At 50.3% G+C, this 15,822-nt stretch overlaps 1 protein-coding gene across 1 annotated transcript; it reads left to right on the top strand.

Annotated features, from left to right (window-relative positions):
• The first annotated feature begins 13,765 nt into the window (after positions 1-13,765).
• On the top strand, positions 13,766-15,435 carry LOC125538718 (probable aldo-keto reductase 3). Its single transcript, XM_048701993.1, has 5 exons — positions 13,766-14,057; positions 14,168-14,359; positions 14,525-14,697; positions 14,813-14,915; positions 15,005-15,435. The coding sequence occupies exons 1-5, from the start codon at positions 13,833-13,835 to the stop codon at positions 15,353-15,355; spliced, it is 1,044 nt and encodes a 347-aa protein (XP_048557950.1). The 5' UTR covers positions 13,766-13,832; the 3' UTR covers positions 15,356-15,435.
• The last annotated feature ends 387 nt before the right edge of the window (positions 15,436-15,822 follow it).

Genomic DNA, 15,822 nt, shown 5'->3' with positions numbered 1-15,822 from the left:
CACGCCACTAGTATATCTTACTAATGGCGCACCACAGGTGCGCCATTAGTATCTGACATACTAATGGTGCACCAACTAGTGCATCATTAGTATGTAACAGCATGCGCCATTAGTGTGCCTCCCGGGAGGCCATACGTAAGCATGGCTTTGTCATACTAATGGCGCATTCTCTGTTGATGCGCCATTAGTATCCTTTGGCATACTAATGGCGCACCTGGTGGTGATGTGCCATTAGTATGAATATTTGGGTTTTTTTCCTTTTCTGATTTTTGCGCAGGTTACAAAATATATTATTAGACAGAATATAAAATATATTATTAGACAGAATATAGACAGCAGCACACATCAACATCAGATTCATCGAATACAATAGAAGATTAGTCTCCGAATACAATTCATCATATTAGTCTCCGAATTCAAAAGACCGAACAAAGATAAAACATTACAAGTCTCAAGACCGCGAGTATCGAGTTTGTCTTCACATTACAAGTCGATATCGATCATCTAAACTATCATCACATAGAAGAGAGCTGTGGTCATCACGATGAGCATCATCGCGATCAAACTGGTCTTCATCCGGTTCCTCCAACGCTCCCTCCTCTCTCCCGCTAGATAGCGGGCGTATCTAGATTCGGCCTCCGCCCTAGTGGTGTACCCTTTGTAACTATTACCGCTGAAACGGTGAACCTGTCTCTGACACTCCTCCCAGTCGTCATAGACTCCGGGAACCTTACCCTTGTACACGACATACGACGGCATCTCTATGCACAAGCCAAACAACAGACAATACATAAGCAATATGTAAGTATGCAACAAAAGGATCGGAAGAGAAAAGCAAGACATTAATAGCACGATTCATGGTCCTACTAATAAATAGTATCGATTACATCTAAGTTGAACGACTGTCCAAACCAAAGAGACATACGAATTCATTAAAGTATAATTACAACATGAGCCAATCAATGTTTCAGAACTACACATCACTACTTTCGACTCGACTCATCAGACAGGAACGTGGATGAAGCCGTCGTCTGTCGTGATGGTCATGAAATCGCGGTCGTTGTCACCCTGCATTTGTAGCATTTCATCTATCTCACTGTTGGACGGTTGATATCTGAGGAAGAACTGCCCCGAGGTATGAAGGACATCTTGATGGATGATGTCCGCAAACTCTGACTGGATGCGAAAGAATTCTTGTCTGAGGTCCGCGTCCTGGACTGCCGACAAGCTCGCGGCCCAATCTTTGAGATTATCTGGTAGCAGAAGTTGATGATGGTCCCTTACGATCGCCCGCATGTGATGGAGGGCGTAGTAGGCATCTTTCTGACCGCCAAGCGGCTGCTTGACGTAGCAGAACTTCGTATTGTGTGAGAACATGTGCTTGTCATACTTACGAACTGCCCTGGTGAAGGTGCCTCCAGATTTGGCGTAGGCGGGGAGAACATCATCAAGAACTTTCTTGACATTTATGTAGTCTATCTTGGAGTTACGGTTCGGGTCTAAATACGTGGCCATGGAATATTTCGGGCTTAAGAGGATGAGTGTGCAATGTGTGTCACTGCACAGAACACGGAATGTTAGAAAAAAAAAAGAACGATCGAAATCTAAGAAATCATATGTTACGGGGCGGTTAAGGGATGACTTACTCGGGAAAGTAAGCCACAAGGAAGTTATCCTTATCTGGGTTTGCCAGAATGACGCCTTCGAGGTGTGAACTCGCAACTTGGCGGTCCCCAGCGCTGCTCAAGTGCTTGGCACGCATGTAGAAGGGGTCGACTATCACGATGTCCGGGGTCTTGTCTCTAATGATCCGCATCTCCATACTCAGTGAAAACAGCCAAACGAAGGTGTAGTGCAGCGGATGAAGGTTAAACATAGCAAAGATGTCATCAAACCACAGGACGATCATACCCCCGATGTCGCCATCCACAAAGCCCTTGCCCTCTGGCACCTTGGCCATGAAAACCGGGTATGCCACATCCTTCTCTCTGAGACGCCGCTTCTCCAAAGAAAGAACACTGTCGTGCAGACTCCGCATAGCACCGGTTGCAGCATTCAGCATATTTGGCGGTAGCATCGCCCTACCCGCCACATGCACCCTCCTCGAGATATCCTTAGGTGAAGGTGGCCCATCCTGAGCACGGATCGAACTCGGTGCCGGCTGGCTCGCACCGGCGCCCTTGTTAGTCTTTAGTTTCCGTCCCTTCTTCTTGATCTCCTGTAATGGGACCGAGTTCTTCTCACAGACCGCCTTCTTGAGCGTGTTGGGGCTGATAATATTTTGCACCTCAGCTATCTGAGGCTCGGTGAAGGCGGGAGCTGGAGGCGTGTCCTGAGAACTGAACGCCAGACGACGCCTGTTGCAATTGGATTTCTCCGCCGTACCAGCTAGATCGCGGTCGTCTTGGTTGGGTTCTTGAGAAAGAGGCCCGCAGAACTCGTCAGCGTACCCATGTTCGGCAAAGTACTTATCAACTTTGGTAAATGTACCGTCGTCGTTGTCGTCGCCGTCCGGATCCTGTGCCATAGGGTTGTCCGGATCTTGTGCCATAGGGATGTCCGGCAGGTCTGGTAGCGTTGCGGCGTTCTTGCCATGGCTTGGTGCCGGCACGACTGGCGGTCTTGTCTGTGGGGTGGTGTCCCCCGCCCCCAAACGAATCTGGCTCTTCGGCCAAAGCAGGGGCCAGTTTACACAGGTGCTGAGGGTCATCTCATCTTCTTCGTCGGCCCCAGCAGGTCAAATCGGAGGTAACAGCTCATCGCAGCCTGGCAGCACCCGAACCACTTCAACCCTATACATTGTGGGTGGCATCGGATTACCGTGGAACATGGGGTTGCCCGGTTGAACGATTCTGCCCTTGGCAACATCGACCAACTCGGTGCCCACGAAATGCAGAAGAGTGCAAGGAACGTCGGCGGTGCCCTGCGAAAACATGTACAGGGCGTCAGGGATGCCCAGTCAAAGGCAAGGAGATGAAGTCATCGGCCGAGAGGCTTGGTTACCGTGATGCCATCGAGCTCGGCTAATGTCGAGGCACCGCCAACGGCGGGCGTGCAACTGACGGAGGGGGCGCTTGCTGGCGAGGTGCCGGTCGGCGTACACCCGGGTGCATTAAGCTCCAATGCCCGTGCCGGCGCCGGAGACACGAATACCGCCTCCGCCGGAGACACCAATGGCGCCACCGCCGGAGACACCAATGGCGCCGCCGGAGACACCAATGGCGCCGCCTGCGTGCTGTGCGAGTTGCTGGCCGTGAAGCTGGGAACCGGGGGAGGCCCCTGTTGGCCGCCCGCAATCCATGTCGTCAGCCCATGAATCAACGTAGGCACCATGGCGTTGAGCGTCGTTCCAAGTTGTTGTTGCACTTGCTCTTGGACAAGCTCCGGAATCCGTGCCACTTGTGCCTTGAGTTCTTCAACCTCGCGCGTCTGGCTTTCCGAGCTGGTCTCTTTCTCCTTCCGCACACCAGCGATATAGTATGACCCCCATTTTGTGGACAAGCCTTTGCCGGCCACACGACCAGCTGATGTCGGCTTAGTGAGCTTATCCTTGTTTTTCATTACGTTCAACGCCCTATTTAAAGGGGTGTCGAAAGGGGAGCTCTTAGACGACCCCGCGCTACTACTTTCAGTGTCCTGCGAAAGGAACGTGAACCATTTAGAAATATTGGGGATTAATTAGAGTGCAACCATATGGAGCTAATTACGTGGGGGTGTATTCCTACCAGAAGAAGCTCAAGCGCCCTGGTCTTCGGATCCGTGGTAAGCTCCTTTGTTATCGGGTCCTCCTTGTACCGGGCCCTGACATAGTTCCTGGTCTGCTTGTCACCGCTGTATTTCTCGAAGCGGGGCGGTAGGCCTTGCTCGGCACGCTCCGCGTCCTCCTTGTCCCATATAGGCTCCGCCACTCTGTAACCGCCGGGACCGAGTTTGTGTTCCCCTAAGTTCAACTCCCGCATTTCTTTCCCCCACTGACTTGATTCGGAGGTTGCACTGCTCTCGCACTTGATCTTGAACTCCTTGTACTCATCTTCACTCATCAAAGGATATTTCGCCTTGATCTTCTCATAACTATCACCTTTATCAATCATTCTCTTCACCGCGCTTTTCCAAGTAGACAGGGCCATGCTCATCTTCGTGAGGGCGGCACTGTTCACTTTATTCCCTGAGAGGCGTGTGTTTTCAAATTCGGCGGGGAACTTGTATCGTTCGTGCAGCTTCGTGAAGAGGAGGTTGCGCAAATTCCCTCGGTCCTTATGCCTAAGGTTCTCGGTGTTGATCGAGACGGTGCTCCGAAGAATGCACCTGAGCTGAAGCGAGTACCCCTTGACTATATGTTTGGGCTCCGTTGGATTCCCGTCGGAGTCCACTTGAGTGAATTCCTCCTTGAGGGTGCGGAGCGCATTCGGGCGCCGGTCCTTCCTTTGCTTCTTCGGTTGGCTGCCATCTGTGTGTGCGCCGCCATCATCAGTGGTGGCATCCTCGGCGGCACCATCAGTGGTGTCATCCCCGACGCCACTAGGGGTTGTGTAATCAGGATCGGTGTCTTCCGCGGCGTCCTCATAGCGGTGAGGTTGTTCCTCCATCTCCTGGGACAGCTCCCAGAATTGCTTGTCGCCCGAACCACCGGCCTCATTGTTGTGGGCCATGTTTCGCTCTAAATAGGAAAAAAGTTTGGTCAAAAAGTTGGTTATTGTCAAGGAACAAGATCATGGTCTCATCATTTAGGGTTTGTCGACACCGAGGCACCCTAAAAGCCTAAGCTTTCATCATTTAGGGTTTGTCGACGTCGAGGCACCCTAAAAGCCTAAGCGTACATCATTTAGGTTCTCATCGACACCGAGGCATCCGGGGCAGCCAAGTTAAGTTTTCATCATTTAGGGTTTATCGATGCCGAGGCACCCTAGGTTGGGCCTAATCACTAGGCACTAATCACTTGGCTCTATTGCCACCTATGTTGGGTTTATCATCTAGGGTTTATCGATGCTAAGGAGAATTCTAAGTTGGGCCTAATCACTTGGCTCTATTGCCACCTATGGTTTAATGCAGGAAGAATAAAGGGGCAGTTGATCCTACTTAATTAAGTACTAAGATACCCCGGCTCATGCATTATCGCAAGTACCCCATATGTCCTATTTTTAGCAAAGTCATGCTAAAATTCACGGAAAATTTCAGCATGACCTTTGCTGAAAATAGGACATATGGAGTACCCGAATTTGCCGGAACGGAAGTTAATCGACATTCCGGCAAACTCAAGGGCCTCTCGGGGTACCTGCAAATTCATCACGACACGATGGTCGGAGACAAAACCCAGCAAACTAGCACCACAATGTGCCTCTTCTTTCATATGGATGAAAAGGCCACAGACCATATGGTCCTCTGCTTTCATATGGACAAAAATCAGCTCAACTTATGTGAGCTTCCATTCCAGATCTAATAGAAGCAAGTTGTTCACTTGTAGCTCAACTTATGTGAGCTGCCTTCAAGAAAAGAAATCTGTAGTGGCACATCTGCTCTCTGAATACATTGGCAAGAAACAAAACAACACCTAGTACCATCCATCTGCTATGGCCGTATCATGCAGTTTAACTAAGCACTAACAGGTAATTATATAATAGAAAACTTGGCGCGTACGTGTCACTTAGCTTGGGCAAGCAACATACCTCGTCCTCTTGGTTAGTCCAAACAAGCTGTATGCTGAGCCTCAACTCACCACCTGCACATTTTACAGCACCCATGAAATATTCACGATCAGGAAGAAAAACAGGGTTTTCAACTACTATATTCAGTTTCATGGCATCAGTTGAACAGTTGAAAAATAACAAGCTTCATTTAAATATATTGCTGCTAACAAACATAACTAATGTCAGTACTCAAAAAATAGAGTGACCACACAGGGAACAAACAAACTATTCACTTTTTATTTCTTCAGAATTGGACCAGACAGGGAACAACTCCTTGGAAGCAAACTTATATGAAAAGGTTCAGCAACTTGAAACGTAACTCTTATATGAAAATCTTCTGTATGATCAAGTAAGCAGAGCACATGTATATACCTGTATCACTGTCTTGGAGCCAACAAACGCCTCAATTTTTCTCCAACCATGATCGAACCTGATCGCCTATGCTTCTTCTTTCACTCTCCTGCATAAAGTTATTGTTACTACCTGGGAGGGATTATATGCTTGTTTACCACTACTAATACCATTTTTTAATATAATCTTCATTCTCCTGCTATTTCTTTTCTTACAAGTGTTGATGCCATAGTGTCTCAGGTTCTTCCTAGTTAAAACATGTGATTTTGAGAAGGAATTTGCCTAATTTTCGCAGGGAGACAAAACTTAGCTAAAAATTTGATATAAAAAGTAGTCCATGAAATTATATTTCGTCTAGGCAAAGTAGAAGATATTATTTTGTTTTTCCTCTAAGGCAAAGGAAATAGCCATCACTTTGAAGTGTCTAATAGATGAAATAATGCATGAGTTAGAAAGATATGTGCAAGTGTCTGAAGGCATCCTGTGAAGCAGAGCTTCCAAATTGATCTTCTTGAAACATTGTTACTAAGTAAGGCTTAATTTCATATTTCTGCAAACTAAGGTAAACCAATTATTACATGCATAAATTTCTCATTTGGAGAAGCCAAGTATCAAAGGTTTCGAACCATGAGAATTTATTGCATTTTTCGGTGACAACACGGCTAGGAAAAAAAGACTCTGATACGGAGACTAATGACGCGATGCCCCCCTCCCTTAGAGGCATTATCACAAACACCTATCAAGAACAATCCTTTCATATGTAAACTTGAGCATGCTCTGAAAAAATCACGCAGCAAGCAAAAAATTGAACAGAGGATGCAAGAGGAAGGAGGGAGGGGGATGAGGGAAGAGGGAGGAAGGACGAAGGAGTGGTGGCTACCTGCCTACGGACTGGTCGCCGGCGTAGCTCCGGGCGGCAACGTTGCTGGGCAGGAGCACCTGCTCCAGGGAGGGGGGCACCGCTGGTGGGAGCGGCTGCTTGATGGGGGGAGGCGCTGCTAGCGTCCTGTACCGGAGGCGGGGCAGCAGAGGGTTCGGCCGGCTGGGCGCGCCGCGGCGGCGGGCCGGCAGCGGTGGCGGCGGCTAGGAACCCTAGCAGTCGCGCTCGGGAGGGAGGTTGACGCAGGCGGGGCCGCGGGGGGAGGGGGACGGCGAGGGCGCGGGCGCGGGCGGAGGGGCGGCGGTGAGGGAGGTGGTCGGGTGCGGCGGGGGAAGCGAGCACGGCCGGGGACGGCGAGCACGGGGGAAGTGGTGGGCGGTGGTGGTCAGGCGCGGGTGAGACGAGGCAGGGGAGGGATTAGAGAGAAATGGAGATTGGGGATTTTAGTGTGGGAGAGGCTTACCAATGGCGCACCACCCAGGGGTGCGCCATAAGTACATCCATAGCAATGGCGCACCATCGAGGGGTGCGCCATAAGTAATTTAATCTAGCCCGACTTGTCAGGTTATATACAACCTAAACCTATCTACAATAGACCCCGCCCACTAGCCCGACTGGTCAATACGCAGCACACACACCAGGAGGTCCTGGGTTTGATTCCCAGGCTCCCCAATATATATTTTTATGCATTTTAAATCCTGTTTGATATTTATTTGTGTTTAAATATGTTCAAACTTGTTTAAATCATAACAGTAATATTTTTTATAAAAACAGTAATAACCCCCCAGGGGTGCGGGGGGCCGGGTGCTCGTCGGCGGCGGTGGAGCGGGGGAGGGTTGCCGTGGGTCGGCGGCGGCGGTGGAGCACACACACCAGGAGGTCCTGGGTTCGATTCCCAGGCTCCCCAATATATATTTTTATGCATTTTAAATCCTGTTTGATATTTATTTGTGTTTAAATATGTTCAAACTTGTTTAAATCATAACAGTAATATTTTTTATAAAAACAGTAATAACCCCCCAGGGGTGCGGGGGGCCGGGTGCTCGTCGGCGGCGGTGGAGCGGGGGAGGGTTGCCGTGGGTCGTCGGCGGCGGTGGAGCTAGCTAGCGGGGGAGGGTGCGGGTGGGATCGAGATCGAGATGGAGGGGGAATCGAGATCGAGATGGAGGGGGATCGAGATCAAGTGTCCTCATGAATTCAAAAAGTGCCCATGAAATTTAAAAATATTCATGATATCAAAAAGTGCCCATGAAATACAATCGAGAAATGAAGACTACGATTTAAATACAATCGATCTTAGTTAGCTATCTGTTCATAATCTTCTTGCCCTTCTTTTTCGCAAATGGAGTTCTTCTGTGGAACGGACATCCTTTAGGTAGGGTGGTCCTGCTTCTTCTTGTGGTGTGTGCTGCTACTTCATCGTCGTCGTCATGTTCGATCTTCGAGTCGCCGTACTTGTCGAAGTCTTGCTCATTGGCTACTCCATCCATTCCGATGATCTTCCTTTTGCCTCTCCTCACGACAACACGACTGGGCTTTGACGGGTCGGTAATGAAGAAGCATTGGTCCACTTGGGAAGCCAGTACCCATGGCTCATTTTTCGCGGTGACGTTTGCGCCCGCGGTCTTGGATTTGGCTTCGGGTATAACCATGGTGGTGAAATACCGGTCTTCTTTTAGGACGCTCTTGGCCCATCTGACACGGAACATCGGGACCTTCTCTCCAGCGTAGCTCAGCTCCTAGATCTCCTCGATCCTTCCGTAGTATCTGTCCTTGTCGTTGCCGGTGTAGGATTCCATCGTTACCCCGGAGTTCTGATAACCATCGCTCTTCATGTCCTTGTCCTCGGTGTAGAATGTGTAGCCGTTGATATCGTACGCCTCATAGGTCATTAGGTTGTGCTCGGCACCCTGTGACAAGGCGAATATGAGTTGTTCTTCCGCGGAAGAATCCTCATGTAAAGGGTACGACAGAAGCTTCTGCTTGAACCAACGCGTGAAACATGAGTTGTGCTCTTTGAGTATATCTTCGTCCGTCCTCTGTTGGCCTCGGTCATTGTACGTCTTCTCAATAAAGGTTTTGTGCTCTACCACCCAAGGATCGACCACGTCTATGTGTTGTAGCGCGACTAGGTTTGCTCTTTCAAAGTCGGCGAGTCGACCCTCGAAGTCAACATGCATTTCGCAGCGACCCTCACGGTGACCCCATCCAGCGAGCCTGCCGAGGTGCCTGTTGACGGGCAGACCAACGGGGTTCTCGATGCCTAGATAATTCGTGCAGTAGGAGATGCACTCTTCGGTCAGAAAGTCCCTGGCTATACTTCCCTCTGGACGTGACATGTTGCGAACGTATCCTTTGATGACACCATTCATCCTTTCGAACGGCATCATGCTGTGCAGGAACGTCGGCTCAAGTTGGATGATATCCTCCACGATATGGACCAGCAGATGCACCATAACGTCGAAGAATGTGGGCGGGAAGTACATCTCAAGCTCGCATAGTATCACCACGATCTCTTCCTGTAGCCTTCTGAGTTGCCTCACGCCAATTGACTTCCGAGAGATGACGTCGAAAAAGTTGCATAGGCCAAATAGCGTTTCACGGACGTGCGCGTCCATGATCCCACGGATTGCAACTGGAAGTATCTGCGTCATCAGCACGTGACAGTCGTGAGACTTCATCCCGCTGAACTTCTGCTTCGCTGGGTCTAGGTATCTGCTTATCTTCCCCGTGTAACCGTAAGGAAGTTTTACTCCTAGGAGGCAGGTGAAAAACTGCTCGATCTCCTCCTGACTTAGAGTGAAGCACGCGGGAGGGTAGTCATTTCCGGTCTTCTTGGCCTTTTTGCCTTTGCGACGACTTTCTGTGTCCTGCTTCGCCTCATCATCATCATCATCATTAGCGTGAAGCTCCTGCCTGATGCCCATTGATTTCAAGTCTGCCCTTGCTTTCGGCCCATCTTTGGTCCTCTCTGGCATGTTGAGCAGGGTACCAAGTAGACTCTCGCACACATTCTTCGTGATATGCATGACATCAAGGCTGTGAGGCACACGGTGAATCTTCCAGTACGGCAAGTCCCAGAAAACAGACCTCGTTTTCCATACCTTCAGCAGCGGCTCTGGCGCCTTTTGCTTCTTTCCCGGCAGTGGGCAGTCTTTCCAATTTTTCAACAGCTCATCTATTTCCTCGCCGCTCCTCGTACACGGGCGTTTTCGGGGTTCGGTTTCACCATCGAACGGATCCTTGCGTTTCCTCCACGGGTCATCGTCGCGAAGCCACCTTCGATGTCCCATGAACACGGTTTTCGAAGACCCGGGATCTCTATCTAGCTGGCGATACATTGTGTCATCCATGCACCTTACGCATCCAGAAAATCCGTGGACTACCTGCCCCGCGAGATATCCGTAACCGAGATAGTCGTGCACCGTCGTGAGCAGTGCGGCTCTCATAGGGAAATATTCTTTCTCTGCGGCGTCCCACGTATTGGCTGGCGTTTTCCACAGCGTGTAGCTCCTCCTTCAGCAGCCCTAGATACAGATTGATGTCGTTCCCTGGTTGTTTCGGCCCTTCAATTAGCATACTCATGTGAATGTACTTCCTCTTCATGCACAACCAGGGGGGAAGGTTGTACATCCACACAAATACAGGCCAGGTGCTATGTGTGCTTCTCTGGCTGCCAAATAGATTGACTCCATCGGTGCTCGCTCCCAGCACGATGTTCCTTGGATCCTTCCCAAATTCTGGGTATTCGAAGTTCAACGCTTGCCACTGGCTCGCATCCTTAGGGTGACTCAGCATCTTGTCTTTTTTATTTATCTCCGGATCATTTCCGTCATCTTCCCGCTTCTTCTCCTCCCTATCCGCGTGCCAACACAGGAGCTTTGCTACCTTAGGGTCCGCGAAATACCACTGCAGACGAGGAGTGATCGGAAAGTACCACACCGATTTTCGAGGAGCTTTCTTCCTCTTCTTGTATCGAGTGACGCCGCACACCGGACATATGGTAGACTCCGCGTGCTCGTCCTGATAAATGATACAATTGTTCATGCACACATGGTATTTCACGTGCGGTAAATCCAGAGGACACACGATTTTCTTCGCCTCCTCGAAACTGGTCGGGCACTTGTTCCCCTTGGGAAGACGTTCGTGCCAGAATGACATGTTCTCGTCGAAGCATGCGTCGGTCATTTTGTGTTTTACCTTCATCTCCAGAGCCATGAGCGTTACTTTCAGGCAGGTATCCTCGGGCCTGCATCCTTCATACAATGGAGTAACCGCGTCTATCTCCAGTTGATCCAGCTTGGCTTTCTCTCGGGCGGCAGCTCTTGCGTTATCCGTCTGCTTGAGAAACAGCTCTTGAATATGAGGGTCCTGCACCCAACCTCCATCGTCGTCTGCTCCGGCATCTTCATCTTCATGATCATGCCCTTCGTCTTGATCTTCCTCATCATCATGTACGACATCTTCTACATGATGACTGTGTACAGCATCACCGTCGTGATCATGTCCTGGAGATTCTTCGTCTTCTCGCTTGCCCTCGCCGCGGTGGTACTTGTCTTGTTGCCCTTCCTTATTTCTTGCCCGGCCCCGGCCATGGACGACTTCATAGTCATCTTCATCACCTTGCCACCGATAGCCATCCATGAAACCACGCAAGAGCAGGTGGTCCCGCACCTGCCCGGAATCCGGATCCGCAATAAGGCTCTTCAGCTTGCATCTTCGACACGGACATCTTATCTCCGTCTCGTTCTTTTGAAGCATCTCGGCCTTCGCGGAGCTCAAAAACCTATTCACGATGCCTTCAGTCATCGTGCGGACCATGGTCGCCTGCGGGGTAGAGCAAAACGATATTTCAGAACCAAGAAAAAATTTGACATGACCTTCCCTAAAAATAGGACCAAAAGGAATGCATAGTGCCAAAATTCTCGCCGAAACGGAAATGAATCAAAACATTCCGATAAAATATTGGCAACTATCGCATTTCAAATACCGGTACCTTCAAACACAAACATATATGCAACACCACAAACATACATAGATCTAGCTAGGCCACAAAAAGTGCATGTGCACGTTGTTGGAGCGAGTTAGGGAGAAAAAAAGTAGATCTATATCATGAAGATAGCTTTCCCCTTACTTACCTATCAAAAAAAAGGTAATTTCACCACTTAATTTTGATGAATTTATGGTGAAAATGAGGTGAGGAGGAGGCAGGCGAAAGCTTGGAGAAGTAGGTGGAGGGAATGAAGTGAGGAAAGTGAGTGGGTAGGTGTGGGGCTGTCCAAAATATCTTGTTGGGGTCACAGGTTACTAATGGCGCACCACAAGGAAATGCGCCATTAGTAACCCTGGTTACTAATGGCGCACCTGTGTAATAGTGCGCCATTACTAGTTTAAACTAGTAATGGCGCACTGTGAAACGGTGCGCCATTAGTAGTTTTGCAAAAAAAGAATAAGAAAAAAATTACAGTAATGGCGCACTCTCTGCCTGGTGCGCCATTACTAGTTAGAACTAGTAATGACGCATTGTCGACCTGATGCGCCATTAGTATGTATGGAAAAATGGAAAAAAAATTAATACTAGTGGCGCACCCTGTTTCTGGTGCGCCATTAGTGTCTTCCACACTAATGGCGCATCACCAACAGGTGCGCCATTAGTATATATAGTAGTGGCGCACTACTTCCCTGGTGCGCCATTAGTATCAATCCTATCTATAGCCCTTTTCCTAGTAGTGTTCATCATATTCCGCCAATCCCTCTTTGTTCCCTTCTAACATGGTATCATCCTAACCGATCCAAACCCTCGCCACTGCCCACTGCTTCCGCCCTGCGCGCCGCCCCCGGGGCGGTCGGCCTCCATGACCGCCGCTGGGGGCCATGCCGCTCCTCCTAGAGTTCGCCCGCCGGTCGTGTTGATCGGTTGCCTTAGAGAGTCTTTTTTCCCGAGCTCGTGCTCCAGATTTTTTTTGTCTCTCTCCCGCCGGTTATCTTGATCGGCATTTCTTTTTTGGTTTCCGATCTTAGATCGGTTTGCGTCGCCCACCGCCGTCGTTGACCCCCGTGTGCCTCTACTGCAACACCGGCGCGACCGGCCGGCTCCATCATCGACCCGGTGGCCTCGCACGACAAGCCCTCACGGCCGTCACCCGTGCGCCGGAACACCCGTCGATCTACGCCGGCCGTCTCCGCCCTGCTCCGACCGGGACTCCTGCATCGCCCTGACCCGACGGCCTCACGCCATGCGGCAGCCCATCATAGCCACTGTTCGCGCATCGGCCCGCCCATCGATCCACGCCACCCGCCTTCGCCGTGTCAGCACGGTGGCCCTGTGGTCTGCCTCGCCGGCCTCGTCCTCAGCTGCGTCGGGCTCGTCGGCTGCCTAAGCTCGGGCGCCGCTGCTACATTGGTCGCTCCGGCCTCGCTGCCCAGGCGCCGGCGCTGTTTTGGCAGCCCGGGTGCCGGTGCTGACGCGCTCGTCCACATATCGTCCCACACCGTCCGTCATCGCCGGCCTCATCTCGGACTCTGCCGCCACCCCACCTTCGTCGAGCGGCGTCCCTGATCTCTTGCGCGATCGGCTTGATCACCTGCTCGCCCCCGCCACTCATTGTCATGGAGTACGAAAAATCTAGAAGAGGACCTCACCATTTTTGTGGCGGTACGGCGGGCGTCATGGATGTGCATTTCAATTTAACAATATATTAGAAGATTTTTTATCATGCCCAAAGATCATGTCCATTTCAATTTAACGTACGCGACCCTCTGCTCTACTTTGGCAGCTTATTCAACCCGCAGCCTGGTGACCTACTCCATGACGCCCTCGACCGCACTATAAATTGCACCGCAGCTCAAAGCTCCTGACCTACTTACTCATCCACCAATCATCAGTCCATCACACACGCAGCGCAGGCACGGACGACATGGCTGCTGCTCCGGTGGTCGTGCCGCGCATGAAGCTGGGCTCTCAGGGGCTGGAGATCTCGGCGCAGGGCCTCGGCTGCATGGGCATGTCCGCTGTCTACGGCGAGCGCAAGCCCGAGCAGGACATGATCGCGCTCCTCCGCCACGCCGTCGCCGCCGGCGTCACCTTCCTCGACACCTCCGACATCTACGGCCCCCACACCAACGAGCTCTTGCTCGGCAAGGTAATTACCATAGCATAGCCACCCGACGTGCTCCTTGGCTCCCTGCTAGTAGTTGCCATATCATTCGCACGCGGATGTCTGACCGGCAAGAGTTCTCTGTGATAAAGCAGGCGCTGCAGGGAGGGGCGAGGGAGAAGGTCCAGTTGGCCACGAAATTCGGCATCACGCCGGCCCGGGAGGTCCATGGCGATCCGGCGTACGTGCGGGCGGCGTGCGAGGGCAGCCTCGCTCGGCTCGGCGTCGACTGCATCGACCTCTACTACCAGCACCGCATCGACAAGAATGTCCCCGTCGAGATCACGGTCAGTACTACGTACTCCCTCCGTAAAGAAGTAAAGTTGTAGTGATTGACGTACTCCCTACGTATTACTAGCACTTGTTCAACTTCGTCTCATTGACTCATTTATACACATTGAGGCCTTGTAGGTATTGACCAGTCTACCTTCTTGACTTCTGTATGCATGTAGATGGGTGAGATCAAGAAGCTAGTCCAAGAAGGAAAGGTGAAATATATCGGGTTGTCGGAGGCCTCATCATCGACAATAAGACGGGCACACGCAGTTCATCCCATCACCGCCGTTCAGCTAGAGTGGTCTCTGTGGTCAAGAGACGTTGAAGAAGATATAATCCCAACTTGCAGGTTTTTGCAACGACCACAGAACTACCTTTTTCTTTTCACAGTTTGTTTTCAGAATCAGCTTCATAGTACTAACGAAATGTCCTAAAAAGAACTTCAAAATTATTTTCTGTTTCAGAGAACTTGGCATCGGAATTGTGGCGTACAGTCCACTAGATAGAGGTTTTCTATCCACGGGACCTAAACTGATGGACACATTACCAGAGGACGATTTCCGCAAGGTAATGAACTACCCATGATACTTTATGCGGTTAGCTAGCTTACTTTTCTCCTTCATTTTTCTAACAAATGTATCACATTGCGTTTCCAGAATCTCCCAAGATTTCAGCCCGAGAACATGGAGAAAAACGCGGCGATATTCGAGTGTGTGAGCGAGATGGCTGCAAGGAAGGGTTGCACGTCGTCGCAACTCGCGCTGGCTTGGGTTCACCACCAGGGAAGCGATGTGTGCCCCATACCTGGCACAACCAAAGTTGAGAATTTCAGCCAGAACGTGAGAGCATTGTCTGTGCAGCTCACGGCTGAGGAGATGACTGAGCTGGAATCCTACGCCACCATGGACGCTGTCCATGGTGATCGGTACCACAACGCGTATTTGATGAATCTAAACACCTGGAAGGACTCCGAGACCCCTCCCTTGTCATCCTGGAAAGCCACTTAGTTGGCTATCATGGGAATCATTATGCTGATGCTTTGTTTCACTGTTTTGAAATAGTTGCAAATCAAATAATTTCATGACCACCCCGTGCATGGATGAAATCATGGAACCACCAATTGTTTACTCATGCCTTCGATCCAAATTAATTGACACAACTCTTACACAACCTCTATACAATATTGTATAGAGGCCGCATCAATTAATTCGAATCAGATGGAGTAGCACAACCTCCCTATCATACGTTCACAACACTACGAAGTAAGAAATACCCTTGTATTTGGACATGATGTATCCCCTTAGTTTCTAACTTTTTCACTACCTATGGCTCTAATTCTCAAGCGACCTATTACCTTTCGATCACCCTAAATATTTATTTTGTCAAATCAAATAAAGAAAACATGCTAATATTCCCGTTCGTTCCCTGCCCTACAACACCGGGGATCTCATTCCTTGCGCGGGTCATGGGTGGG

The sequence above is a fragment of the Triticum urartu genome, chromosome 2 (assembly GCF_003073215.2).
Source record: "Triticum urartu cultivar G1812 chromosome 2, Tu2.1, whole genome shotgun sequence".
NCBI lineage: Eukaryota > Viridiplantae > Streptophyta > Magnoliopsida > Poales > Poaceae > Triticum > Triticum urartu.
This window is presented reverse-complemented; position numbering and strand designations above follow the sequence as displayed.